The 26,968-nt window shown below is 31.2% G+C and overlaps 2 protein-coding genes across 2 annotated transcripts in view; one reads left to right on the top strand and one right to left on the bottom strand.

The window, feature by feature from the left end:
* Window positions 1-3,120: 3,120 nt before the first annotated feature.
* On the top strand, window positions 3,121-4,286 carry LOC149484191 (uncharacterized). The gene has a single exon (XM_089701246.1). It carries the CDS (start codon window positions 3,208-3,210, stop codon window positions 4,111-4,113), a length of 906 nt encoding a protein of 301 aa, XP_089557372.1. The 5' UTR covers window positions 3,121-3,207; the 3' UTR covers window positions 4,114-4,286.
* A 3,173-nt stretch (window positions 4,287-7,459) lies between these two features.
* Window positions 7,460-26,968, bottom strand: part of LOC149484190 (GTP-binding protein Rhes) — a 31,117-nt gene continuing 11,608 nt past the window's right edge. The window contains exons 2-4 of the mRNA XM_089701245.1: window positions 21,595-21,788; window positions 11,777-11,957; window positions 7,460-9,397 (exon numbers count right to left, since the gene is read on the bottom strand). Coding sequence (XP_089557371.1) covers window positions 8,947-9,397; window positions 11,777-11,957; window positions 21,595-21,788 — 826 coding nt within the window. The 3' untranslated portion in view covers window positions 7,460-8,946. The remainder of the gene's footprint in view (window positions 9,398-11,776; window positions 11,958-21,594; window positions 21,789-26,968) is intronic.

Genomic DNA, 26,968 nt, shown 5'->3' with positions numbered 1-26,968 from the left:
CATTATGATTTACACTGTAACTTGTAAGTAACAACCAAAACATATCTCTGATAATAATTGTTAACTTCATATGAAAGGAGAATGGGCAAATTGGGCCTGAAACTTGGGCTAAGACCAATACACACGAAATATTGTTTTTGTGATAGATCATTACATATACCTTACGAAAAAAATAAAATAAAAAAATAAATCAACCGGGTTCTTGTACAGTCAAGGCAAAAAGTTTTATTTATTTGGCTATTTTTTTGCGCACAATAACGGTGTTTTTAATTCGAGTGAAGTAAATATAAATCTAAATGTCACTGGAGTGACTGAGTTTAACCACAAAAAAGTCTAACTACGTTGAATTATAATAAACACGGTATACGTACCTGTTACAAAACATAATATTAGTGTATTTCGGTTATTAGAAGGCTTAAGATTAGTACGTATTTGTAAGTGAAAGTGAATTGGAGTAACATAAAGATATTATCATTGTCTTATAATAGTTATTTACTGCAAAAAATATTATACACAAAGAAATAAAACTTGATGTGACTGTACAAAAACCCGGTTGATTATTTTTTTATATATATTTTTCCCGTTATCTATGTGTTATGATCTATTATAAAAACAATATCTCATGTGTATTGGTCCAACTCAAGGGTTCAGGCCCAACTTCCATAGTAAAATGCCCATTCTCCTTTGTTTTTCCATTTTCTATTGCATGCATCAAGAACAAGCAACACATTATGCCCAGTTTTTCCTAATTGTATAATGAAAATAAAAATAATACTATTGTAGTTATTATACAATAATTTAGGTACGTTGATGAGATAAAGTGTCAATAATACCATTGAAACTTAATAAACACAATTATTTACATATTAAAAATAAGGGCGAAATGCCAGTCGTATTCATATTAAATTGTTATGAATTGCAACTTGCAATTTCGTATGCATGCTATAACAAAGCTTGGAAGTTTCTACTGAAGCGAGGAGCACAGCGGATGCCGCGGTACGACTGAGGAGTTTATCTTACACCGAAAAGAAAAAAAAAAGGATTCTTTATGTGAAAAAATAAAACTATATTTAATATATTTATACATACCTATGCCACATACAGGGTCGTAGCCAGGTAACCAAGGGCCCTGCAGCCCTGGAGCAAATAATAAAATAGAGCTTCTTATCTCTAAGGGGGCACTGCCCCACCAAACGACTGTTTAGCTGCGCCACTCAGCTCCGCACTGAATCTTCAAAATGCGAAAGTTTATGAGGATGTATATTTGTTACTCTTCCACGCAAATACTACCGAACTGATTACAATGAAATTTGGTATGTAGGTAGTTGAAGAACCAGAATAAGACATAGGCTACTTTTTATCCCGGAAATCCCACAGGAATGGGAACTATGCGAGTTTTTCCTTGAAAACGCAGGCGAAGCTGCGGGCGGAAATATAGTAAAATATAACATCTAAGTAATAAATTCAATGGGACGCAATATATCTGTTTATGAATTGAATGTCTTCCACACAACGGATATGGCATCTTGGCGAATTCCTTTGTTTATTCGGACAATTATTATTATTGAAGAAGAATAGATAAAGATAATTGTAAACAAATAATTGAGATATCATATTCATTTACATTACACTGTACAAAAAACCTACACAAATATACAAAAATGTTAAATATTTTTTTATACAAACAATTATTTAAACTCAAATAATGATGGGATGGATGATTTTAATGATATATAGTCGGAATTTCAAAATATTACGGTGTAAATGAAACGGAAGGTTCGCGATAGATGCCAACACGTTCCTTTCTGCAGTTTCAGCTAAAATATGTCAAATTCTTATATTTATTAGGATATCTTTCATATTTTTAATAATATTTTTTTAAAGTTGACTGTAATAAAGTGATAGCATACGGTAAAGTGTAAATGTTTTAAAGAATTATTATTATTTCCTTTTAAATTTTATTAAGCATATTGTACTTATATCTATGTCTATAAATATGAAGAAATTAAAATAATATCTCGTTGACCATTAACATAGCAACATTTAATTAACCGTTCTGAATGTTATTGCAGCCTAAGAGCATATTTTATTTCCTTCAAGTCGAAAATGACCCGTTCAAATTAACGAATTCATTAGGTTCATGTTTTGTTTCAATTATTGCAGCTTTCTGAAGCATTACTGAATTTATGCCGAAATGTACGAAACTCTAGGCCCTTTAAATTATACAAGTTTAGTTACTCGAAGGACCAAAATAATATTGAAATATAAATAGAACATTAATTGCCCTTAGTAAGTGTTTTGAGGATATGCCAACGTTGATATTATTATAATACCAATACACATAGTAATACAAAACAACAGCTTAAAAATACAATACGATACGAATAATTTATGGTATGAGAAATGAAACATCTTGAGATTTAGGTTTTAACTAAAATCAAATCTAGAGATTAGTGTAAATTGAAAAACCTTGAATTTTTTAAATGTATTATCAATATTTTCAAATAGTTTTCAATATAAGACATTTCAATATAAGTTTTCAATATAACATTACAAGGTATAGTTTACACTATACCTTGTAATGATGGAGAAATAAAAAAACTACTGAAGGATTTAGATGTTAAAAAAGGCGCTGGTTCAGATGGTATACCAGCTATATTCGTAAAGAAATGTCAGTCCGGTCTTCTTTTACCTTTAAAAATATTATTTAAACGTTCAGTCACCGAAGGAGTTTTCCAAGGCTTCTTTCCAACGAAAGAAGCCTTAATTGTACCGATTCATAAAAAGAATTCTAGATTAGAAATAACAAACTATAGGGGTATTTCATTGCTTAACATATTCTCAAAATTGCTTGAAAAACTAGTCTACAAAAGTATTTACACACATGCTCTGAATTACATTCCATATAATCAACACGGTTTTATAAAATCACGTAATGTCTTAACAAATTTATTGGATCTCACCCACTATCTTAACACTAATATGAATGACAACGTACAAGTTGACGTAATTTATACAGACTTTGAGAAGGCATTCGACAGAGTAAATTACGATGTTCTAATAGGCAAGCTTTCAGATGTAAATATCAAAGGAAACCTACTGAGATGGCTAGATTCTTATATAAGAAATCGTTGTCAAGCTGTTGTAGTTGGTGGTTATAGGTCTAACTTTGTAGATATCCCGTCAGGAGTGCCGCAGGGTTCGCACATGGGACCTTTGCTGTACAATATCTATCTTTATGATATAGATAAATGCTTTCATAGTTCTAAATTCCTTTTATATGCGGACGATAAAAAGATATTTACTAAAATAGCTAGTTTAGATGATTGTCTTTCACTTCAAAACGACCTTAATAGATTAACAAATTACTATAACATAAATAAGATATCAGTTAATATTAATAAATGTCAAAAAATAACTTTCTCTAGAAATAAAAAAAATATTATAAATTTTGAATATTCAATCTGCAATGAAAAAATTCCATCCACTAATACAGTAAGAGATTTAGGCGTGATACTGGATGAGAAACTCACGTACAACGACCACATTGACTACGTCACAAAAAAGGCTTTTGCTAATTTAGGTTTTGTTTTGCGCACAGCTGAACCTTTTGACGATATACGATGTTTAAAGGTCTTATACTTTGCATATGTTCGGAGTATCCTTGAGTTTGCATGTGTAATATGGCGACCATTCTACAAATGTTATATCGATAGGCTAGAAAAGATACAAAAAATATTTTTTAAGAAATTAAATTTTAAATCCAAACATTTCCCTGTAAGCTATGAGCAGGCTTGTCTACATTATAATATTAACGCATTATCGGATAGAAGAGATCTAATCGACGTAATGTTTTTGTTTGATATTCTAAATAATAAATTTGACTGTATCTCTATTTTGAATCCTTTAAACTTTCGGGTTCCAAGTCAAGGCACTCGACTAAAAAATTTGTTCTTAGTGCCGTCAACGTCAACAAATTATCTGAAAAACTCTCCATATTTCAGACTCCCTGAAGTATATAATAATAAATTTTGCTCAGCGGATATATTTAGTTTATCACGCCCTAGATTTAAAAGTGCAATTCTTCAAATTATAAATAACTTAAATAAGTAACACACACACACACACATACACACACACACACACACACACACACACGCAGACCCTAACACACACACTCATTTACACACCCACTCTTTCTCTCACATAGTCACCTTAACAGGCTCAATTCATTTCTGTTTTTCTCAACTTTAATGCTATATTGTTGATATTGCTTGTTAACGAGAAGTCACATTTAATTTAATTCATTTATGTTTGTGTTTCATCAAGAATAATTGTATTTTTTGTTAAAGTAAAAGGAAACAATTATTGCCTTTGTAGTTTGCCGTTTTTTGTCACACAATTTTACTATTATCGGTGTGCCTTGTAATTGGCGTTTTTATATGTAATTAGTATAATTTATCTTATCAACAGCTGTAAGGTACCTTTTATGAATAAAATAAAAATAAATAAAATAAATAAATTTGACAATAATTAAATTTGAATCATCTGGCCCAGCTGCCCTTTGCTTGCTCTGCCGTTAAAAAAATGTTTGACGTCATCCCCGTTAGCGCGTTCTCTGCCATATTATAAAAAGTATAAAACTCACAATAAAGACTTGCCACACATCATTATATTAAATATTCTTGCATTTCATAAAACTTAAGACGAGCGTTTGGATCTGCGCTAATTAATTCGACGTCATTATCTGCGAGCAGCTATGTGGAATACCTGGGCTCTTGACCCGGTTTGAGAGTTCATAGAATTATACAAGTTACAATTGTTGCTTTTACGTCTTGTGGAGTTAATTTGAAAGCATATTTGGTGTATTTTCTTTGCGTTGTTTGAAACTAGTCGATAGACATTGGCTGAAATATTTAAAAAATACTAGGAAATCACTCTAGAGGTAACTTTTTAAATCAAATTCAAACTTACCTACCATGATGTACCTATTCTATTTCGTCCATATACACCATACCCACAATCGAAATAGGCACCTTTATGTAATCATTTTCTTTCATTGAAGCATATTGAAGTGATGTTCAACAAGTTATTGTTCTGGCAAGGATTAAAATCTTTTGGCCTAATTTTTCTGCACACTTCTACTAAAATTTGCTATCGCTGGAAATAAACATATCATTAAAATTATTAGTAAATTTTACAAACATACAGAAAAAGCTTCGTGTCAACAAATACTTGAATAGCAATCAGATAATAAAACAAACGAACACAGCACAATTAGAGGCAGGTGCGTCGATGTAATGGAAATCGATAAACTGTACCAAATGCTATCTTTTCTTTGTTAATGGTTTCCAACAATTGGAAATACAGAAACAATGAAGAGTTGCAGTCCTTTAGAGCTTTTTCAGTTTAAGATGTAACAATACCCTTCAAAGAGAACAGCTAAATGTTTCTTCGTCTTTTGTCGATTTACTGCTATAGTAAATTGATATAGAGAAAAGCGAAGAGGTTATTCAATCTGCCACATGTTCACTACTATCTGTAATAATAATCATTGATGAAGAGATTGTTTAGTTTTCTGTTAAAACTTACCTCAAAAACTGCAGGATCGAGTTTATAAGCAAAGTAGTTCACGTAGATGATTACAATATTGTCAAATAATTTTCTTTTTTTATCTGTCAATTAATTTTTTTCTACAGAAGCTCAGTGTTATTTACATTATTTATAAGTTTATAAACTGCGACTAAATTAAAATGGATATTAATGTTTACGATATAGTGGTCTCTACGAGTTATCAAGAGCTTATTTCTACCTAAAGCAATTTCCGGGATTGAAATATGGGATAGTTTGTAGCTTAGAAACGAACCCTGGTTTTGTATGATCATGGAGTAATTCAAATCATAGTTTTTTCTAATGTTACAGTTTGGTCTTTCTGGAAATAGTTTTTGATTCTCTTATATGCAGGCAGCCCTTGTCATAATATTTACTAAGTCCCATCACTTACTATCAGTTTATTGGCCTCATTATTATCTCTACTATGAAGAAATAAGCAAAAAGTGTAGCACCTTGGTGATTTCAGTCGTGTTATTAATAGTTTAAAGACGTTAAAATGTAGCAGTTTAAGTACAAACGTCGTGATATCGAGAAAGTTATAAAGTGAAATATATTGGCTGTATAAAAACAGCACAAAGAGTGAACTTATCTGACATCTGGATCTTTTTTGGCGCGCTGCCAACGAATTGATCGGGGAAATGCTTTACAATAATAAAAGTTTGAGCGCCAAACTTTTTTATCGTTTAACTTTAAATTCAACCTTACATATAAGTTTACAATGACGGATCGCTTCTACTGATGTTGAATTTGTATTTTACTTACAGTGTTAACGTTTATGTTGGTCTATGCAAAGCAAAATAATACAAGAATTTTAATAAAATGTCTTTGAAAAACCTTAGACTGTTTCTTGATTGTATTTTGAGTCGGGCATGCAGAAAACGATGCGAATATATGAGATCGAACAAACAAATGTGTATTCGCATTTCATTCTTCTTAAAATTTTACATGCAATGAAAATTCAATCCTCAATCCAAATTTATATAGAAATTCCTGGAAACAAGCATTCATTATTATACACCTTTTTATTCCTTTTTGCATTGAACAACAAAATGCCCTAAAACTGACAAGCCCTAGCAATAAACCTTATACTTACTGAAAATTATAAAAAATCTCTGAAAAGTATTAAATTTTCTCTCCTTCTAAATTTTTAAAGCGCGGTAATGTTGCGAAGGTAATAAATTGTCATTACGCCACTTACAAAATGTTAGCACATATATTTCTGTTAAACATGACCATAATAGCATTAACACCTAAATGTTGGCTTGCTCACAATTTATGACTAATTTCATACTAATTATTACCTACTCATAACATTTGCTGAATAAGGATTAAATTACGGACTCGTTTTTTAAAATCCTTGTGTGAATATAAATCCTTTGCTTTTCCATCTTGTTTTTTTCGACAATGTAAATTCCAGTATAGTGAATTCTATGCATCCCAATTCAGTTAAAATATAATATGTTTATGAATTCTCTATTTCTGATGATTTTTCAGTTTTCCACACCTAAAGCCTGTAAATGTAAGAGAGGGTTCGATTGAGGTTAAGACATAGAAGGTTGACAAGAAATAGCTTCCACTAATCGCATTTTCGGAATAATTCCGTCATGATTAATTACTTAGAATAATTACTTATTTTTCTAGATAAATGTATAATAATAATATAATCAGCCATTTCAAAAACATACTTTATTCAAGATTACAGACATAGATAATGTAATTACAAATAGATACATAGAAGACAGAGTATAATACAATCGCAAATCTTTACTCATAATATTATCATTCCCTTGTGTACCTCAAACATTAGCTATCAAGGAGCTTTATAGTTTATTATTTATAAAAAAAAATATTGTACCTACCGGAAAATATGAAATAAATACCAGTTACAGAATAAATTTTTGAACTGAAACTTCTTTAGGCGCGTTGAGAGTAAAATTTCAAGGTCGCGTCATGGCAATACCGTCACGTCATGAAGTAAGGAGACGATTTTGGTATCTTTGAATATTGCCAAAGAAGTTTCACTTCTGACACGTGTGCTCGGCACAAACGATCTTTTTTTGTAACATACTTATATGTCAAACTGTTATTTATAGGTAAGTACCATATTAATTTAAAAGTAAGTATACCGAGTAGGCAAATAGTAATTTGTTCTCTGCACTCAGTTTACTTTGCTAGGAAAATATAATAGATACATCCGTATTCGTAAGTATTTGCCTACAAGAGCGAATAATTTCATAGTGTTTACTTTTTGGAATGTTTTTCTTTTAATTATAACCATTGATCACCTATGTGATATTTAGATCGTAAACATTTTGATAAGTTAAAACGCGCTACTTTTCCATGAATGTAGGAATACGGATGCTAAAATATAATAATTATTCAGCTTTCAATTTTCTCAGAAATATATCTTATATCTTAACTAGCTGTGCCGCGCGGTTTTACCCGCGTGGCTCCGCTCCTGTTGGTCTTAGCGTGATGATTATTATAGCCTATAGCCTGCCTCGATAAATGAACTATCTAACACCGAAAGAATTTTTCAAATCGGACCAGTAGTTCCTGAGATTAGCGCGTTCAAACAAACAAAATCTTCAGCTTTATAATATTAGTATAGATATTATCTCATAAAATTTATAATATTTTCAAACAGTAACATTGTATAGTCCCAAATATAGAAGTCAAAACATAATTGAAGATTCGAGTTTATAATATTAGAATTGCCAGCTCCTTTAAAAAGTTTAAGACAATCCAGCTTCATTTTAAAAGTTTAGCATTTTGCCTAGCGATATAAATTTTGATATGACCAAAGAGGTTAATCATGTTAAATTTTTCACGCAAGAACAATTTTGGTCCCTTCCAATAACTATTCTGAATTCCAAAAGTTGGTTTCATTTGCAACTGGAAATAAAAACGAAGTAAAAGCGAGAATACAGCTCTAACCTCACACGATAACCACGAAATACATACTTTACAATCAAAGCTCCTCAACGATACTAAACATCATCTCACAAACAAAGCAACAGTAAAAATAATTGTCGAACGTAAACTTACGTCCTCACAATTTAATATCGTAATAACACCTTAATTGTACTGTAACAAACATTTAATTCCATCGACATTCATGTTTAATTAAATGTTTTGTAATTTGCGTAAATACTTCGAAGAAAACTCGGAGAATTATGTAAATTTGTTCGATTAACTTTATCGAACATTCCGTCTATTTCTACAAATGGGGTCACGAAAGTTGTCTTACACAAGAGACTTTTTATTCCAGCGGTAGCACCTTTCTTAAGTAAGACATTAGTATTTGCATTACGCGTTATCTTTTCGCTTATTTTACTGTATAGTACAGGATCGTTTATCGTTTTGCGCGTTTGACCTGACGAGTCTGTTCAAATTGAGCTTAGGACTACCTCCGACATTATCGCCTTCACCTTTGGCACACGTTTTGGTTCGCATTATCATCAAATCAGTACGAATACTTGGTCGTCTAACATTAGGTGCTACTACGCCACAGGCGTCTGATAGTCTTCTCTTTATAGATAACGTACATTTCTTACTTCGACTACTTTGACTACTGGTAGGGGGTAAGGTACAAGGACTGCCAAATGCAGCGCTCACTCTTTTATGGTGATTAGGAGCCATTTCTAAAGGTAAATTAGCTACTACGAATAGTTCATAGAATAAGTCTTCTACGCGAAAATTTTTCTTCGCAGATGTCTCCATGAAAACGCACGCTGAGTCCTGGGTTGCGCAGTATGCGGTTGCTTCTTCTGCTTGTACAGATCTGTAACAGGAAGGACTTCTAAGATGGATGAATATGGACCGAGTCCTAATACCTGCGTTTTATACTCAGTGAAAGTTATTATTTTATTGGTATAGGACTCATTTCTTACTTGCTGCAACAAATTGTCACAAAAAAACAACAAACCAAAACTTCTAGACTTTTTAAAAATTCAATTGATTTTTATAACGAAACCGAAATTGATTTTTTTTTTAAATTATAATACAACGAAACTATGCCATTAGTAATGATGTACATAAATAACTGGAAATATTAAAAAAATACATCAACAAATAATAACATCTAAAAGCGTAACCAAGCTACTGGCACAAATTTACTCAGCAATCCATTGAATGCTAACAAGTAAAATAGAACGAAGGGTAATGCCGTAAAACCAGAAAAGCAAATTTTATTCAAGATTTCCTCAAAATAAAGCGCGTTTGTCGGCGGGTAAAGTCATGAATTGCATTTGAAATTCAAAATAAAATAGAAGTTCTTGAATTGGGCTCTTGCTCGTTGTTTAAAATCAATTTTCAGCATGTCTCCATGCTTTAAATCATTCCGTTCTAAATCATTTCGTGAATGACGTGATTCAATTTTTCATTATTTATTTTTGTTGAATTAAATGTGAAACGTTTGCAATAATATTTGTATGAAAAGATGGCAAACAAACGAACCTATAATTTAAAATAATATTGAATACTGGTAAAGTGGACCGTAGCTACCAAGAATGTAGCAGTTTTCTTTCTATCAACGATCTCATCTAGTTATTTGATTCAATTATAAGTCAACAACACAACAACGATTGTTGACTTTCGGCTAACGGTTTCCAAGGCTTCTCACGGAAATGATATTCGATTAGTATGAAATGCATATTTTGTATTAATTCTGATGTATAAAAGTTAATCTCAACTAATAGACCGTTTTACCTACTCGTACTACTATTGATCAGTTTTCTGAAGGAAACCTATACCCATGTATTATAGTATCTATGTTATTAATAATTAAACTAGACGAAAACTTTACTGTTATATCAGTTTAGATCATACAAATTGGTCGTAAGCAATCATTCAAGATACAAGTATTATCTTGAGACATGTCATCTATCAAGTTTTGTCCTGGACCAAAAGGACTATTAATCATTAGCTGATATAAATTGGTTTATATACATAACATGCCCCTTAGATGTTTAATTAAATATGAATATCAGATTATTTCTTCATTTCAAAGATAATATTATATAGTAAGTATGATAAATAAGGAATTACTGTAAGGAAACTTTGCATTAACACGTCAAAAGAGAAACTTAAATCATCAATTGGATCGTGTTTATATAGCTGTTGTAATTTAATTAATTGTTAATAATTTTTACGTAAGTTTGATTATAAATTGGTTAGACACTTTTGTTGCTTAATTTTTATAATAAGCTAGCGAATATTCGTCTAAAGTTCCTTAATTATAGATTTTTAACTGACTTAAAAAAGGAGGAGGTTATCTAATGTATATTCAATTCTTCGAGTGAGTTTCTTCATTTTTTCCTAACAATCAAAAGTAACAATCAAATTATGTTTTCCCAATCTGACTCTCTCTATTAACTTCACAACTCAATTAACTGTCATTCGAAATCATTTATCACTTGTGTATTCAGAACGAACGTTGTATCCATTTAACTATGCATAAGTAACGTTAGTACTGCATACAAACAATGATGTATTAACATTGCAGCTTAACTGAATACATCGGATTACGGGACGGGAATAATGCATCTCGACTAACGGCAACACAATATTGCGGAGGCTAGATCAGAACCTTTAATCAAAATGTATAGGATCTGCCAAAACAGATATAAACTATCTATGCTACAATATGTGCGTGCTTATCGATTTTAGGACAACTTAAATATTATGCTTTTAGCTCAAGGAATTTCGATGTCAAATTCATAGATTTTAGCGCAACTTAAATATTATGCTCTTAGCTCAAGGAATTTCGATGAATTTGAGCAATTAGGACTTGGTAAAGAGCGAGGGCTGTTTTTGTGCAATAATAAAACTTGAAATAGTTGAAATAGGAGTTGGAAATTAGAGAAGACCGCACGTATTATACACTAATGAAGTACTTGCGATTGAGTTACGTAAATATAAACGGTCTTCATATGAATTGTATAAAGCTCGCATCTCCTGGGTTGCTTGTACGGGAAAGGAAATAAATGATGAAGTGAAAACTGCCGTTAAAAAAACCGTTACAACACAGAAACGTGATTTACCGTGTCACAATGCAGACAAGTTATAAGTTATAACCTCAAAATAAAAAGTAATCATTCTCAACTAGTAAAGTTTGGAAATACACTTAAATCCTCAATTCCTCAAATTCCTACAAACTCACTTCAATTCCTTATCACATTTATTGCCAGCGATCGCCATGGGCACTCTAGGAGCTTGTCGACGACCCCGGCTGCTCCCACTACTCGCACTAGCCTTGGTTTCCAGGATCTGCTCGCGGAGACGGATCACTTCTTCGAAGGATTCGCGACAGTCCATCGCGAAGACTAGGACGAATAAGTCACCTGGAACAGATAAATCTTTTAATATTACAGTGGAACTTCTATACTAGAAGTGTTTAATTTGCTGTTTGATTTGCGACTTTTGCACTTAATGGTGCATTTACACATTCGTGTTTTCAATTCGCCACGTCAATCTAAAAACTATTCGCAGACAAATATCGCGGCAAATATTGCTTACATATGCATGTTCGTTATTCGCCTCGTGTTATGCACGATTTTGTAAATGCACCCTAAGAAAATAGTAGGTAACATAAAACATGACGCTCTTATAAAATACATAAAGTTAACAAATACTAATACTACCTACTAACTACTAATAATATTTTATGTAATGTAATGAACCAATCATATTGTCACTCATGTTATAGAGTGCTATTGTCACGATCCTGAGCACCCTTGAATCATTCATTTTGAATACAAACATGACAAGTTTTGTAAACATTTTTAATCGAAATGACAACGGTGAACAATGTTAACAATTTTAATTTTGTTATTTTATACCACATTTTATACCTATAAAGATTCTCTATGAAAATGCATGTACCTACAAATAAATTGTATTTGATTATCTTTTTAAATGAATTCAATCAATCAAAAAAGAGGTTATCAATTTCACAATTGTTACTGCGATATATATATTTTGTGAAAGTCTATTAGTGCCTCTATAAATGAATGAAAAATTTATTAGATGGACAGTTGGTTAAAAGTTTATAAAAACAGTTCCATAGTTTTATGTAAATAGTGCAACAGATGTACAAAAGATGTACATTTATGAAATGTACATTAATTATGAAGCTCGTATCACAACGACTTTTTGTTTTTATGAAGATTGTACTCATAAAAATGTAAATAATAAAAATGAGGCTGTTGTAATTGTGGAGACCTCAATCATAATTTGTGGAATCTGTATTTTAATCATCTTAAGAACATTCTCGAAAAAGGACGATACAATGAAATAAATAAATATACTTAAATACAAAATGTTTGTTCAAATTCGCATGTCAAGTGTCACCTCTGCTTTGTACCGAAAATATATGAAAAATGAACCTTTGGTCACTTGGCTTGTAAAATACAATAGGATATTTCAAAAATATATTTCAAATTCAAACTCTAAAGCATTCAACAGATAACGAAACATTTTGGTGTTAACTGTTGATTTTATTTTCCCCTTTATATATTATACCTAGGACCTACCTGTAATTAGATTCTTATATAGGAAAATAGTAAATTATATTAATTATTAAAAAACAATCTCGTGAATATAGTCCATAAGGACTTTTTAAAATTATATTAGATATAGATTATTCTGAACATGTGATAAAGTGTTAAGTTAACAAGACTAAAGATTAAAAAAATGAGAATCTACGTGATGAAAACTTATAATATTGGTTGTCTTTTTACGGAACTTCCAAGTTTTTGTAGAAATATATTGCATCCCATATTTTCTTTAGATGATACGCTATAAGCTGCGAAGTTATTAAATACAAATCCAAACACTCGAAACTTATCACGTTTGCTCTCAAACACCCCGACCTCTTTGGCTTCGGAAATTTCTCGAATAACCTCTCCACGCCATTTCAACTAAGATTTGCCATTCGGCGACGTTCAATTTCAAGTTTAGAATATTTTAAGTCGATTTCGACGGGTCGTATAAAACTTTCCCTTCACTTCTAGCACGTAATCCACAAGAATATTAAATTGTTTTGCCAAGTTTCGAAACGCGAACTATTTGAAACATTGCTGACGTCACGACGTACGTCAATTGAGACGAACAATACTGACTTTGTCGGATAGAACGCGTTCATAGCGCTGACGCCGCGGCCGCGCCGTCGTATAGAGTCGCTGACACCGAGATGTATCTTAAGGAGATGGTAAATCATAAATGGTAACATACCTTATAACTTGCCTATAAATAACACAGCGCCAGCGCTAGCAGTACGCGACACTAGCATGCTGACGTAACCGAGTAGTACAAATACATCACTTACCGAGTTGTGGTTGTAGCGCGGCGTCAGTTCAGGGCCCTGACTCGCGCTAAGAAAGCGCTCTATCCATGTTCTATCTAACAAAGCCATAAGGGCTCGAATTTATATGAGACTAAATTCCGGGAATCATTTCAAGCAGGTTTGTATTTATTCTCTCGCTGGAGTTGGCACCTGTGATAAATTGTCATGTATCATATCAGTATCATAAGCCTGTATTTTCCTTTATTACGAATACAAATAGAGCTGTGACTGGGTGTAAATTATGTTTACAAGTATACAAATATTATGATAAGAGTTTCCTGCTTATTAGAAGATGAAGATAATATTATAAGCCTAAGATTATAGCGGTACAAGTTATAAATTATAATAAAAAATTGTTTTAATTACCTACAATAAAATTTAAAACTAAGTTTTTAACCATTCTCCGTAAGCCGAGGTTCAACTGCCTAGTTGAGTTGTGATATAAACCTAATAAAATACTTGTCTGTAGATAAGAGATGTTTATGACATCGGTATCTAGTAATTGACTAAAAACAATTTCATTTAATATCTAGTATAGGCTGAGTATCTACGAAAGAAAGTTGTTAATGAAATTTTGTAAACTGTTCAATTTGTTCGAATTTCAAACTTATGTTGGAAAATTTGGTGCCGATAATAAATAAACAAATGAAAATGTAATAAAGATACATACTTGATAACTTTAATATTGCTCGACACGCGTTTGATTTTTCAGTTAATTGAATATATGTTTTAACATCAAAAGAGATACTTTTCGTGGTCAATCTAAAACAGGCATGTAGTTAGACAATTATTATTATTAATACCTAACATCGGATTAGTTATATTGAAAAAAATAACATAATTCGTACCTCTTGAATATACTTAAACCACCAGGTATACAATATTACATTTAACAATTACAACAAATAATACTCACTCATTAACTAATTATTCACACTAAACTTATTTGGTTCTTTAAAATCAGCAACAATTTTTTCGTAGATAACAGCTCGAAATTCAAACGTCCTCTTTTCTTTTTTTGTTGGGTTGCCATCTTACATATGTATATTGTCTAATAATTAAAAAAGGGTGATTAACGTAAATATTAAATTTAATTATTTATAATAATGCTAATATTTTTTTAAGAAATAACTTATTGGATTTTTATACAAAATGTAAGTATGTATAAATGTGGTAATAGATCATTAAAAATATTTTTTTCTATAAAAATCAATTAATAAAAAGTAGTAAATCTTTATATCTACATATAGTTAGGCCATTATTGTGATTTCAACAATGCCTACACTAGAAGTTTAACAATGAAAAATCGAAAGTTGTTTTTAACAATGGCTGACATCTCACCGTTAAGTAAAACCATTAAAAGTTAAACTCTGTCGCAGCGGCACTTATCTACTATTTATTTAAAGGCATTATTATAAGCGGCATTTTTTACTAATTATATTATATTTAAATTAATTTTGCATATGCTATCAAAACGATAGGTACATATATTGTATACTGTTGCGATTTTGGTTATGACGGTGTTGGACGATACAATCCATTTCATTATTTACAAAAGAAATCAAAATAATCCAGATTCCGTAATCTTAATTACTTTTTTTAGATGTGTGTATGCTGCCAGTAGGTATCTTAAAAAAAACCTTAACGAGCACCACAGATAATATAATTTTAAATGTCAATCTAAATGTCACATTAAAATCAACAAACTGTCAGTGTTACCCGATAATTTTCAATCAAGTCCCTGTACACGTGGAGGGTAGGCAGTGCACAAACTGGAGCAAGTTAATTGCCGTAGAAATTGCCCGAAGCCCTAGGTATCTGGGTGGCTAATCTAGTCCCAAACTCGAGCGGCGCTTCAAGGTAATTAACATCTGACGGTTAGTATCGGTATTTATATAATATTATTTATTTTTAAACTTATATTATTATAATGTTTGTTTGGTTGAACGCGATAATTTTAGGAACTACGAGTCCAATTTGAAAAACTCTTTCTGTGTTAAATTATAGTCCATTTATCGCGGAAGGCAAAGGTTAGGTAGCTGATATCATTATACTAAGACCAAAAGCCGAGCAATTTATACGGCAATACAAAACCACGGCATAGTTAGCCATAAGTACAGAATTTTGGTTGAATGTATCGATTGTCGTTTGAAGTTAATATTTCGCTTGTGGCTATTGTTTTTAACCGTCTTCTGAATGTTTGGGTTGATTTTACGCGTTTTCAACTTCTACTAGCAGCTACTAGTTATAATTCTATGCTTCTACAAATGTTTAAATAACTGGTAAAAATTTAATGAAAATTGGAAATCATTGTATTTTTATATAGGTATGTTGAACAATACTTTTTAGGCTAGTAGGGAAGGATTGTAAAAAAAATGAATTTCTGACGTGATATTATAGATTCTTAGATAACGTAAAATTAATTAAACACCTCGTTAAACCACACGTATTACTAAGCTCTTAATTATTACACGTTCTTTGTTAAGCGTAATTTCTTAACTGTGAACAAAGTTTTAATTGGATACTTTAACTACGTTTTTGTACACTATTACTGCTTCTTGTAACTGAGATAAAATTATAATAAGAAACTCATGTTTATTTTGCAGTATAAGTAAACCAATAAAAAGTTGTTGACATTAACTAAATATTGCAGAATATTTGAACCAACAAATGTTGTTGACATAATAAAAATTTCCTGAAACAATATCATCGGGCTTTTAAAGCGATTATTATTTGTACGGAAAGCCTACATGTCTCTTTTCGTAAATAATAAAACATCTCCGAATGAAAAGAAAACCTGACAAATTTTATTTATCTAATGAATATTTCGGCGTCTGAGGTATCAAAACGATCATATTTACAAGATATTTTCAATTTGTTACATTCCGCTTTGTTAAATGTTTTTGAATCTGTACAACAGATAATATAATACATACTCACGTCTGTACCTACTTAATAATGCCTAACAGATTTGAAATGGGTACTGTTTGAGTGACGCATGTATTCGCTGGCATTTCATTAGAGTCACGAATCAAAAAATAAAAAAGCTAAAATAAGCATCCGTAAAAATAAAATTGAAATGTCTGTTTGGAACGTTCAATAACACATTTTTTATTAAATGCGTATGAAAATAAAAATTTTGTGGATATAATAAAAAATCATCGTTTTGGCGCGCTTTAACGACCATAGAGCATAGACCATCATCAATTCTGATGGTGATAAAAAATTTATGAAGCATGACATTTCGTGGTTTAAAATTTTAATAATTATTGAGTGTGCAGTTTTGAAAAATATTATTTCATGACTTTTATTAACCTTTTACCCGACATGAGTAAAGAATAAAGAGTAGTGTATTCCACTGGTATATATGTAGCCTTACCTGAAGCTGACGTGTGTTAACTAGATAGATTTAATGTCAATTAGTTAAATTATGTCAATTAGTGCAAGTGCTAATGACACGTAACACGTTGGATAATAATTAAAGGATTAAAATATTTTGTTACCGTAAGTGCTATTTTCATTGTAACAATTCATATTTAGGTAATATTTGGTAAGTAAACCAATATTTAAATTGCATGATGAAAATACTACAATCAATTGCTTGGAATGTACCTACATTGTATCATACTTCGTAATGGAATATGAAAATAATATTTAAATTAAAACTTAAACATCCTCTTTTCAAGCAAGCTTCATTATAATATGTCTACTTTAACACTATCTTTTACATTTTCTCCATTTTCCATTTCCCCATAATGAATCTTTCAAAGTATTTCAACCAAATCCATTCAGTAATTTGTGCGAAATAGCAAAGACCTCCATACAAACTTTCGGATTTAAAATATCAGCGGGATTACGGCAATTCAACGCTGATCCAATGGAATTCGCCCGAATATATCTAGAACCCTCCAAATGACGAGACAAGCCGGGTTTACATATCAAGCTGAAAAAACAAAGGGCTATACGATCCTCTAGGCGTGAAATGAACAATACACAAACAAGATATGTATCTAAAACCATTCTATTCTAGCAGAGATTGTAGAGCGTATAGAGGTGTATGCAAAACATTCGGTTTTCACGTTGTTTTCACGCCTCTTTATAGCGGTATCGGATCGGCTCAAAGGCTTACAACGTACGTTAGCAAAATTACGTTAGATGCAAATTACTAGTTCCGATATAGGCGGAATTTGAGAGGTGCTCGTTTAATCTATACGTAGACGAATTTTATGAAAATTGTGTTTTTTTTATTGGATAAAAATATTGGAACAATTTTGATAATTCTTCAGCTTTCAAAATCTGTATAAAAAGTAATTAAGCAATGATGAAAATGACAATATTCTAACTTAGATATATGTATAAAATTGCGAACAATTTTTGCGCACACAGCGAAATCTAATTAGTAATGGTTGAGACATATAAAATAAGATAGGTAGGTACCTACTCCTACTACTGCTTAAAGACCTTTACTTGTTAACTGTAATATTACCCATAAAAATGTGATGGAATAAGTCAAAGCGTATAGTTCAGTTATAATAACCACTTTTAACTAAACAGGTGGGTGGATTATAAGCTTTCAGAACGCTGTGAGACCGAGACTTTTTTCAACAGTCTCCAATTAATATTTTAATCCACGAGGCTTAAAAGTCGAACATTTAAAAACGTTCGCGGTAAATTTAAAAAACGGAAAAGTTTTTGAACAAAAACATAGTTTGTTCTGTAACCGGCTGAAATAATATTGAATATGCATTTCAGCGGAACGGTAGGTGCGAACTGCAAACTAAAGTTGGAATAAAAAGCACAGTTTGCGTTCCCGCGCACGGCACAGAGTATAAATACTTTATTACATCTGTGGTCTTTATTTTTTTATCTAGGTATGTCTATAAATGTTTTTTAAGTTAGTAGCAAGAAGTATTTATCTGTGTGTTTGAAACACAGTTCCTGAACGGAAAAGCCGATTCGAATTCTGAACATTTTTTTTTTAATTCTTATTCTATAGAAATACCTGAATATATTTAATTGTCAAATAAAAAACATACAATGTTGGCCCGTGTGCATTGTGTGATATTGGTGATATCATTCGCAGTTTTTTCAGGTATTTCTATAAAAATCAAGTAGCTCAAATTAACAAGTAGGTAAGTAATTTATAATTTCTGTAGTAGTGATACAATGTCAGATTCTTTTCGTAATTTTTTATATAAAAATCGAGTTTATGTTATGTGATATAGAGTGTGAATGAATAAACAAAATTCGTTGCATTGATTAAGTTTCTTATTAGTAAGTATTCTTTGAGTTCTATGAATGTTCAGATTTATTACTACATAATCAAAAAAATGAAGATACTACTAACTATTACCAACTATTACAATAGTGGTTTCTATCCGCGGTTCAATGGAGTTTAGGTTTAATTATTTTACATATTAAATTCATCAATCGTTGGGCAAGGCCGCGTACGCGGTCCGTGCGCTGTTTGGCTCAAATATGTGATTTTTCAAACCAGATTGTCCATCAACCACTTATCTTACAAACATATGAATTACTAATAATTTTAGGAAATTTTATTGTCTATGTAGTTAGTTAAGAGTTTTTTTCAATTAATACAGTATTTGTGAATACCATCAAGATAACTGAGCCGATGATTACTTGATTTCACTTTTAGTGTCAATTTCGAAGCTAAAAATATCTGAAATTGCTGACAGATCTAACACACAATTATTTTTAACTAACTGCAAAAATCCTTATTAAAATAGTTAATTAAAAGATTTTTTTATTTTGGACTCCTAACTTACGAAATTAAAATCCGATCAATGTGAATTTTTTTAGAAATTATAGTCGACAAAATGATTATTTTCACCAAGATATTTGACTTTATTGAATATAATTTATACATATTGCAATAAAAGAATGTCTTACTTATAAGATAAAATTTAAAAAATCAACTAAGGTACCTCTATTATTTTTCTACAAATTTTTTTAAAGTACTATAAAACACTGCGCGCGACCCGATTAAAATCAGTCGGCAGCGAGCCTTTCCAGAGAGAGGACATGTTGCTCGGCGCTCTCCTGTGGACCTATGCTGTTCATAGTAAAAGGATAGCGCAAGCCGCGATCTATCGTAATAGATCGCGGAGATTTTGACTTGCGTTAAATTGAATATGCGCTCTTAAGGAAGAATTACTGTAATTAATTTCGAAACCATTGGAATTTAGTTTTAGGCAAATTGTTGATACGTGCGGTTTGTGATAGGCAAAAGTGATAGCATCTGGCATTGAGCGCGGGGACCGAATCGAGAAATTCCGTAACGAAAAAACCTCACGCTCCCCACTCCGACGGGCACGGAGGTGGTATTTTTATATAGATATAGTATGATTTCCATAAATAGGACTTTATAATAAAAGGGAAATGTAAATATGTTGTTTTATTTAGACACAAAAACCGTCTGCGCGTTTCGTACATGTAAAAGTTTGTAATTAATTTTATTATAAGGTCTTTAGAATAAAATGAAATATACATAGTGTATGTATATGTATGTCCGTGTCTTAAAGGTTACATTAATACGAGATTAGATCTTATTAGAAAGATAGAGAAGATATTTTGATAAATAATTTTACTAATTAAGATAGAAAGAAGAGTTTTCAAACTCAAACTCAAACTCAAACATTCATTTATTCAATTAGACTACTATTTAGTAGCACTTTCGAATCGTCATTACATGAGTATTTATAACATTTACCACCGATTCGGAAAGCAGTATCTATGGAGAAGAATCGGCAAGAAACTCCATAGTTGCTCTTTTAAATTATGTCAATATTACATAATATGTAACTTATATCTAACTACATAATTAATATGTTATTAATATGTATGTGAGTCTTAATTAATATGTTGTATTTGAATGAAATATTACGTATCTATATTCTATACATTAATTCTATCTTTATATTTTCATTTCAAATTCATTTATAATGTTAATCGCATGTAAAAATATAATTTCTTTAAAATTTTCTGATATAAAGACGTGGTTAAATGGATAGAGGATCATCGTTCAGCGTTCAACGAAGCAAGTAATAGGATTCAGATATACTACGTTATTTTATATTCTTAATTTTAATGTTAAGAAAATATTATTTAAATACTAAATAAATAAACTGTGCAGAGAGATAGCTATTTTCTCAATTTAGAGGAAACATCTGTAGAAGATTTAGATATACCCTTTTGTGCGTGAATGTATCTAGTGTGTCCTTTGGTATGGTTTCCTTTGTATTGGTGGTAATAAAACGTTATAATTCATTCATTCATGAATTAATATGCGTTTATACATATTCAAAAATCTATTTCACTATTTAATAGACATCGATATATTTTTTATATACCTTCAACACTGTAGCTATTTTTTATTCCTTCTATATCATCAGTCATGTAATGTCTCAAAGGACACTGCCATCGATGCTCGCTAGAGCGTGATTGACTGGTTCCATCACTGTTGTAAAATATTACCTACATCGAAAATACTGTGCACAATATTTTTTTCCTTTAAAAAACTATAATTCCCAAATTGTATGTAAAATGCCATAAATTAACATATTTTCTTAAATGCTAGATTAAAGACAGTAAGTACATAAGTGTAATGTTCTAACCTGTTAAAAAAGATAGCCGTCGCATAGCAGGGAAGGGGTGGTTCCCAGATGTATCAAGCAGATCCAGCTGGTAAACTTCACCTCGTATTCTATACAGCTTGCGATGAAAGTCCTCTATTGTAGGCGTGTAGCAGTCCTCAAACTTGGTGCCTAAGAACCGAGCCACGAGCGACGTCTTGCCAACCCGAGCTGACCTGCAAAATGTTATTAAATACTAGAATTTCCAACTTCAACTTTAGGACTTAATAACGTTCTGACATAATACCGTCTTAGTTTCAGCTTTTGTTTCAGAGAAAGTGTACAACAGCGAAATGGGAGACTTTTTGACGTTACGGACAAACAATGTTGGACGTTCTTTTTTTGGAAAATACTTAAGAATGGTTTGCTGAAAAGTAGCTATTCGATCATTCATGGAATTTTTATCCTAAAAGTTGAAGAAAATAGGTTAATAGACGTAACTATATGTTGAAGAATGAGTTCGGTTTAAAAAGGAAACCGAAGGCACACAATTATCCTGTCACAGTCAACAATTTCCAAAAAAGTATTTGTAGGGCGATATACCCAATATTTAAGTACCGATTTATGCACCGAACAGTACATATTTGTTTTTAATGACATGTGTTTCTCGTAGTTTAAAAGATGGATTCAACTGGCGTATTCTTAGTTTTAGCAAGCTACTAGTTATTATTCTGTGGTTTTAGTAACAAGTAAATTGTTAAATATAAAATGTAGAAGGTAGCGCAATTTCCTATCATCACTATGAGGAAATTAAACCGACAGTACGTAATAGGAATGTGTGACGTCTGATCATCCCCTGCGTTTTCTAAAGAGTCAAGGGTTCAATCTCGATGTAGTTTGAATGACATAATAGCAATGCACTTTCAAAGGATAAGTAAAATGTAAAAAATATAGTTAGTAAACTGAAAAAACTGTAAGCTAAATAATTTATGAATAAAAAGAAAATATTATAAAACCATGCAAAAGTAACCCCAGCGAGCTTACCAGCGAGTGATAAGTAAAGCTTCAGTATCATATACAAAACTTATCAGTAACAATATCTACTAGAAAATATAATTAAAGTTAGATAGAAAACTAATACCTATTTTAAAGTAAATATCAATTTTAAAAGGGCTTTGTATCTTTTTTAAACCTCATTGTACATTGTACAATTTTATCGAGAATAAAATAAAATCTTTGACCTTTTTAAATTCATGACCGTTTCCGCTGATTTGGTGTTTATCTTTGAATTGTTGAGTTTTCAATTTATAGCCTAATTTATTGAACTATTTTAAGTCAATATCTGGCTTGGTTTTGTAACTGTTTTTGACTTTCAATGGGACTTTCATTAAATTACATTGGTTTTTTGTTTAAATCTACCAAAAAGTAATTACTAATGAATCTGTCAATTTGGAAGAATGAGTCATCTCTCTTTCCTCGAATGAATGAATTTGCGGAAGTTGTTTTAGTTCCCAAGATGTTAGACGAAAAGTTTTCTAATTCTATGTAGACTAACTACATGGATCGAACTCAACACCTTTTCTTATGCTCACTATCTGACACTATGATATAAAGAAAGTTTGACAATAAATAAACAATAGCTATATGAGCACCTTCGATTAGCTAATCGAAAAAAAACAAGTTAAAAAGAAATATAATCTCATCGTAAGATTTAAAAACGCGAACAAAAATATCAAGCCAGCGTTAGAATAATAAATCAGAACGAGTTTATAAAAAGAATAATGTCTATGAAAAAGTTTTGCGTATCTTTTCCCTCTCCTGTAGAAATAAAACTACGCCCACAGGTACTTGTTCGCACCTAAAAAGGTAAATATTTTTTTGGCAATAGACATTCTGGAACAGATCTTGAACAGCACCCGAATATTTTTTATTTTCCCTAAGGATGTAATTTGCGAAAAGGCATCCTATCTCTTACAAGTTCTTCTCGCAGTTTATTCTTAAGGTAAAAAGAATTTTACACAATAATATTTTCCTTTTAGTATCCCGTAAATTAATGAAAAAATAATAATTGTAAATTTTTTTCATTCTAGACCCATTAAATTTTTCAGTCAAATGAAGTAATTAAATCTGTGTAACATATCAATAACAGAAAGTCTAGACTCGGCAATATCTTCTAACTATTATCATCATCATCATCATCATCATCATAATCTAACTATTATATAGTAGAAAAAGGTATTAAGATTGGTATCAAATTCAAATTGAAAAACTCTCGATTAACATTCTTATAATGTTTTTGTTCCATAAGTAAGATTTAAATAAAACTCAATCTGTACAGATGCCAATTTATCTTTAAAGTAAAATAAGTGCTTGTCTATATCAAATAAGCTTTTATCTATAAGCGAAAAGACTAGGCAATACTATTAGTTACATCAATAAAGGAAACTTATTAAAAATGTGAAACTACAAACAAAAAGCGAACTTTCAATCCAACCTCTTATAATAATATTCACTTAATTCACAAGCGAATGGAACTTTTTTCCTAACAAAGATTGTAACACAGGCTACTCGATAAAAATAAAGAATGTTCTCAAACTTTAAAACTTCTTCTATAGAAGGGTAATTGCCTTCTGATAAAACTTCAGTTTAAAATTTAAGAGCATTCCCTCTGAGTTTCGTTTTCTTCCTGTTATTGGTGGTATTTCAAATTGCTTCTATTGTTGTAAACCTTTAGAGAATTGTTGAGGTTCAAAATAAATAATTGCGAACATAAAATAACTTTTTGTTTATTGGATTTCTGTGTGTTTAGTGGAGAACCTATATATAATTGAACTATTCGAAGGTACACAAACATACATATTAATATGTAAAACATTTTATTTTATTTTATAATTTTATCGTAAAAATATTATAAAAATAAGCTTGGTACTTATTCAAAGAAAAACACAGCTTTGTTTGCTCAAAGGCACAACATAATATGCATTTACACAAATAAGTAAAGGTCGTATGCACATGTGATGAATATTAATGGCCAATTCCAAGTATCCTTCAGGTAGATAAACATTGGACGAGTTACAGTAAACGGTAGAGAATAGATAATAACAGACCCAGTTGTATGAGAAGCATTGTGTATCTATACATATAATAAAATCGTAGGAAAGTCAAAACTGTACATTGAATATTTTTTTAAAAGAATACATATTCCATGATCTATAATCGATATAGAAGCCAAAAATATAGTTTTTAGAATTTTTGTCTGTTTGTCTGTTTGTCTGTTTGTCTGTTTGTCTGTATGTTTGTCCGAGCTAATCTCGAAAAGTACTGCATAGATTGACTTCAAATTTTGCATGAATATTACTAACAGGTCGAGTGAGGTTTTTTTAAACATATAATCATGCTATCACCTCCGGGGGAGGAGCTGTGAGCCTTTACTTTTCTTACGTATTCCGTGTACTACGACAGCGTACAATCTAAAGACTCATGTTTAAATGTTGTTTTTGAGTAAGCCATGCTATTATCTAGCTTTACACTATAAAAACTACGTCATTTACGTAATTTGGGCAGAGAAACTGTTTAATGAATCTTAGTACTATAAAGACAAATTTGATTCAGCGCCATCTATGAGATTTCGTAAAAATCAAATCAATTTACATGTTAACACTACTGAACACAATGTTAAAAATTAATCTATACATATAATAAAATCGTAGGAAAGTCAAAACTGTACATTGAATATTTTTTTAAAAGAATACATATTCCATGATCTATAATCGATATAGAAGCCAAAAATATAGTTTTTAGAATTTTTGTCTGTTTGTCTGTTTGTCTGTTTGTCTGTTTGTCTGTTTGTCTGTTTGTCTGTATGTTTGTCCGAGCTAATCTCGAAAAGTACTGCATAGATTGACTTCAAATTTTGCATGAATATTACTAACAGGTCGAGTGAGGTTTTTTTAAACATATAATCATGCTATCACCTCCGGGGGAGGAGCTGTGAGCCTTTACTTTTCTTACGTATTCCGTGTACTACGACAGCGTACAATCTAAAGACTCATGTTTAAATGTTGTTTTTGAGTAAGCCATGCTATTATCTAGCTTTACACTATAAAAACTACGTCATTTACGTAATTTGGGCAGAGAAACTGTTTAATGAATCTTAGTACTATAAAGACAAATTTGATTCAGCGCCATCTATGAGATTTCGTAAAAATCAAATCAATTTACATGTTAACACTACTGAACACAATGTTAAAAATTAATAATTTAAATATAATTATGTTAGTTATTTATTTAACTCTTTAACCCATAATAAATCTTCCCTTCCCTATAAGGTGCGCTTATAATTCGTGTGAATATACTACATTTTTAAAAGTGAGGGTAGATGTATATTATTTAAAGTCAAACTAGACACCATTGTCCATTACAGTTAATCTAATATTGATTGTGTTCATTGGTTACATTTTTAAAAATCTTCGTGTTTTAATAATTCGATCACGAGGCGGGACTCTAATACAAAAAGGTTAGTTCGTTGATAATTATTATTCCTTCATCATTTACATGTTGTTAGTAAAAAATAATATACTTTGACTGTTAATACTTTTGTTCAGTATTTATCTATATGATTATTGCTTGGTAATTAATATATTTTCATGTCGTATACCTAATTATAAACATAAGTGTGATGTGAAACTAGCTGGATTTATTTTTACACACTCACAGTCTTATATTTTGTGTTAATGTTAAAATAGTATTAATAATAGTGTAAATCATAATATTTTTTCAAAGTTAAAAATATTTCCTTTTTTCTGATGGTGTTGCCATCGAATTAAACCGCGCTGTCGTTTCGTTCACAAAAAGTCATGTTATTAGGACCGAATATGTAGCCGCCTCAACTTACGGAAACGAGAGTAACCTGCGTTGTCTGTTAGTTATTGTATAGTCGAATTTAACGTTACATGGAAATTGGAATCTAAATATATGTATACCTACTTATATTAAATCTGTAGAGGTCAATTCTGCACATGAAATATATTTCCTAAATAACTATTATTTTTCATATTCGTGAGCAGAGCAGCAACTCCATTTTTAAGCTTTCGTCGCGTGTGCGTTCTTAATGCGTGTATCTTAATGGTTAAAGCTACACAGAAATCAAGTATGAAAGAAATGTTCTCCATATTATATAAAAAATATCTCCCGACATCATAAATGTCTATCTTTTATGGTTGAGCTTAGGAGTTCAAAGCTTTCTGATTATATTTGTCTACTAGCTGTCCCCGCGACTTCTTTCGCGTGGAATAGTGACTATGGGACCTATGACCATGGGCTCAGGGTGGGGCAACAATAAAAAATCATTTTTATTTTCATGCTCCCACTCCCGCGCCCACTCGCACTCCCACGCCATATGCCACGTTCAGTCCCA

The sequence above is a fragment of the Colias philodice genome, chromosome 12, assembly GCF_061535455.1.
Source record: "Colias philodice isolate Cphi_HAF_F1 chromosome 12, ilColPhil1 Martin Lab GWU primary, whole genome shotgun sequence".
Lineage (NCBI taxonomy): Eukaryota > Metazoa > Arthropoda > Insecta > Lepidoptera > Pieridae > Colias > Colias philodice.
This window is presented reverse-complemented; position numbering and strand designations above follow the sequence as displayed.